This window comes from Neltuma alba, unplaced genomic scaffold (genome assembly GCF_004799145.2).
Source record: "Neltuma alba isolate B1F8T4 unplaced genomic scaffold, ASM479914v2 tig00012187_pilon, whole genome shotgun sequence".
Lineage (NCBI taxonomy): Eukaryota > Viridiplantae > Streptophyta > Magnoliopsida > Fabales > Fabaceae > Neltuma > Neltuma alba.
The window spans coordinates 495,927-498,120 of NW_021636728.1; the positions used below are offsets into that span (position 1 = coordinate 495,927).

General features: G+C 35.8%; 1 protein-coding gene across 2 annotated transcripts; it reads right to left on the reverse strand.

The window, feature by feature from the left end:
• Positions 1–1,978, reverse strand: LOC114724389 (uncharacterized). Of its 2 annotated transcripts, none has more exons than XM_028910723.1 (4): positions 1,892–1,978; positions 1,567–1,762; positions 1,244–1,489; positions 1–98 (listed from the first exon to the last, which is right to left on the reverse strand). In XM_028910723.1, exons 1-3 carry the CDS (start codon positions 1,960–1,962, stop codon positions 1,271–1,273), a joined length of 486 nt encoding a protein of 161 aa, XP_028766556.1. In that variant the 5' UTR covers positions 1,963–1,978; the 3' UTR covers positions 1–98; positions 1,244–1,270. The 2 variants fall into 2 exon arrangements, with proteins under 2 accessions (XP_028766556.1, XP_028766555.1); XM_028910722.1 differs by having other exon boundaries at positions 1,567–1,768.
• Between the last annotated feature and the right edge of the window lie 216 nt (positions 1,979–2,194).

Below are 2,194 nucleotides of genomic sequence, written 5' to 3' on the forward strand. Positions count from 1 at the left end.
GCTCTTTTTGGCTCTTGGGGAGTGATATTTTGGCTTTTGCATAGCTCAAAAAACAACTCTTCGTAGGATTTGCTTTGCTTCAATCCTCTACTTGTAACCTACATGCAAATCAATATTTAAACAAATCAATTTCTATCCTTCACTATACTTTTTGTTTGTCAATTCCCATCAAGTAATATAAAATTTGTGTCCTTTGTTTAGCCACTTTATAGGAATGCATGCGATACTGTATAGTTTCAAGTAATGCTAATATCTAATGAGATTAGAGTGTTTACTATGTCTATGATTTTTCCAATTTGCAGCAACACAAATTGAGCAATGAAACATACAGGATTTCCAAAATAGAGGGCAAAATTCATCTGAAGCTTGTGCTACTAAAGCTTGGTCTAATATATGTCTAGCTAGAGTCTCCGCCGCCTAGGACTTGTACATTAGTGAAATCACAATAAAGCAAAGGGAAGATGAGAAATGATCAGGGAAAGGGCACATAAGAAACGATCTTGAACTAAATTTCTTTCCAACTATGCTGAAGCTTGACAGTGAGTTTGGAGCTAATTGTGAACATTAGCACATTTCACAATTAAAATTGTGTCTCTGGTTGATCAAGAATCTTTGCTGGTTTGAAACTTATAAGCTCAATATTCAACCGAATATAAATTTTTCAAATGGTGCTTTTCTTTAAAAAAAAAAATTGACTGTGGAGCTGATAAGAAAATGCAGACACAAATCTGAACGTTACGAGTGCCGAAAAAACATAAAATTTTGGGCGGCTAATTGCACAAGATGTGTGTGTGTGTGTGTGTGGCTTCTGATGTGATGAGGAATTGATAATTTTAAATCCCTAGAATACAAGGAAGAAGTAATTCTAATTTGCTGACATCATGATCACGGTTAATTTCAGTCAAAGCACATTTAACTTTAGTCAAAATATTTTTAAAATACAACACAGTAAATAGAACTCCCAAATTGAATCAGATAGCAAATGAAGTTCCAAACTTGAATCAAACAGCAAATAGAGTTCCAATTTACAAAATTGTCAGGCCCATTAGGATTTCAGGTAACAAATAGAATTCCAAACTTGATTGTATAGCAAATAGAGTTCTAATGATTGATCTTTCTTTTCTGTTTTTGCCACTTTATTTTAGAACCTATAACAGAGCAACTTGACGGAGATTGATTTAAAACAAAGCATAAGCTTGATTGAGAGCAATAAGGGGACAATAGCCAGGATTTATGCACTTACCTTCGAATCTGTGATGACGAAATGGAGCTACGAGCAAACGGAGCGAGATGAGAGCCAATGGAGCTTAGCACTGAAACGGAGGCCTCGTGTCTCTGACTCTTCTCTCTGACTCTTCTTTCTTGTCTTTGACCGCCTGAGAACCTTCCCTATGTCCCTTTCGAGCTTTTTCTTCTTTAACTCGAGTTCTTTCAAGCCTTTTACCATGGCCTCTTTCTGCTCTAGTGCATCCTCGGCTTGAGCATTTTCCTAAAAAAAGATGCACTATAATTAGTAGTTCTTTGTTTAAAAGGAAAAATACGATCGAGATAAATATCTTTAATTACCGGATCCATCAAAGCTTCGCTGTTCCGTAGATTGCTGAGGTAATCCCCTACCATTTTCTTTATTTCCTTCATTCGGATTAACACGTTCATTTTCCCCATGGCAGTAACTAATAATTCAGCCGTTGAATTCAAATCATTAAGTCCCCTCTCCAACTCTGTATCTAATTCTTTATTCCAGGCCTGCAGTTCTTTAATCCTGGAACTAAATCCAACATCTCATTTCAAAATTCAAACAGCTGTATTCCTAATCGATCTTGAAAGACCAAACGAAACCAGAAACCTAATACAGAGGCGAGGTAAAATATACTCAAGGGAAATATTTTACCTTTTCTTGGACATCCTCCGAAACAACTTTTTCTTCCTCTGTCGCCTGGGCCGCAACAGGATAGACGCCATTTTTCTTTCTTCTTGCTTTTTCCTCTCAACTCCTCAACGGCGCTGGGCGCGAACCCACTCAGGGTTGGATGTATAAATAGGCTGATATTGTTTTGCGCTTAACAAGAATAATTAAAGAATGAATTTAAAATAAAAAATAAAAAAAAACAAGTATTTGGGGGAACATTTTCATAAAATAACTTTCAAATTCATCGTACAGTACAATCATATTATATGAAATAATATAAATGTT

What these genes read in the sequence shown, in the direction of transcription:
- LOC114724389 (XM_028910722.1), bottom strand. Translation starts at nt 1,962, where the DNA reads ATGGCGTCTATCCTGTTGCGGCCCAGGCGACAGAGGAAGAAAAAGTTG. An exon ending in CGGAGGATGTCCAAGAAAAG is followed by an intron (nt 1,769 to 1,891) that starts GTAAAATATTTC and finishes TGTTGGATTTAG; the next exon opens with TTCCAGGATTAAAGAACTGC. An exon ending in GCGAAGCTTTGATGGATCCG is followed by an intron (nt 1,490 to 1,566) that starts GTAATTAAAGAT and finishes ATCTTTTTTTAG; the next exon opens with GAAAATGCTCAAGCCGAGGA.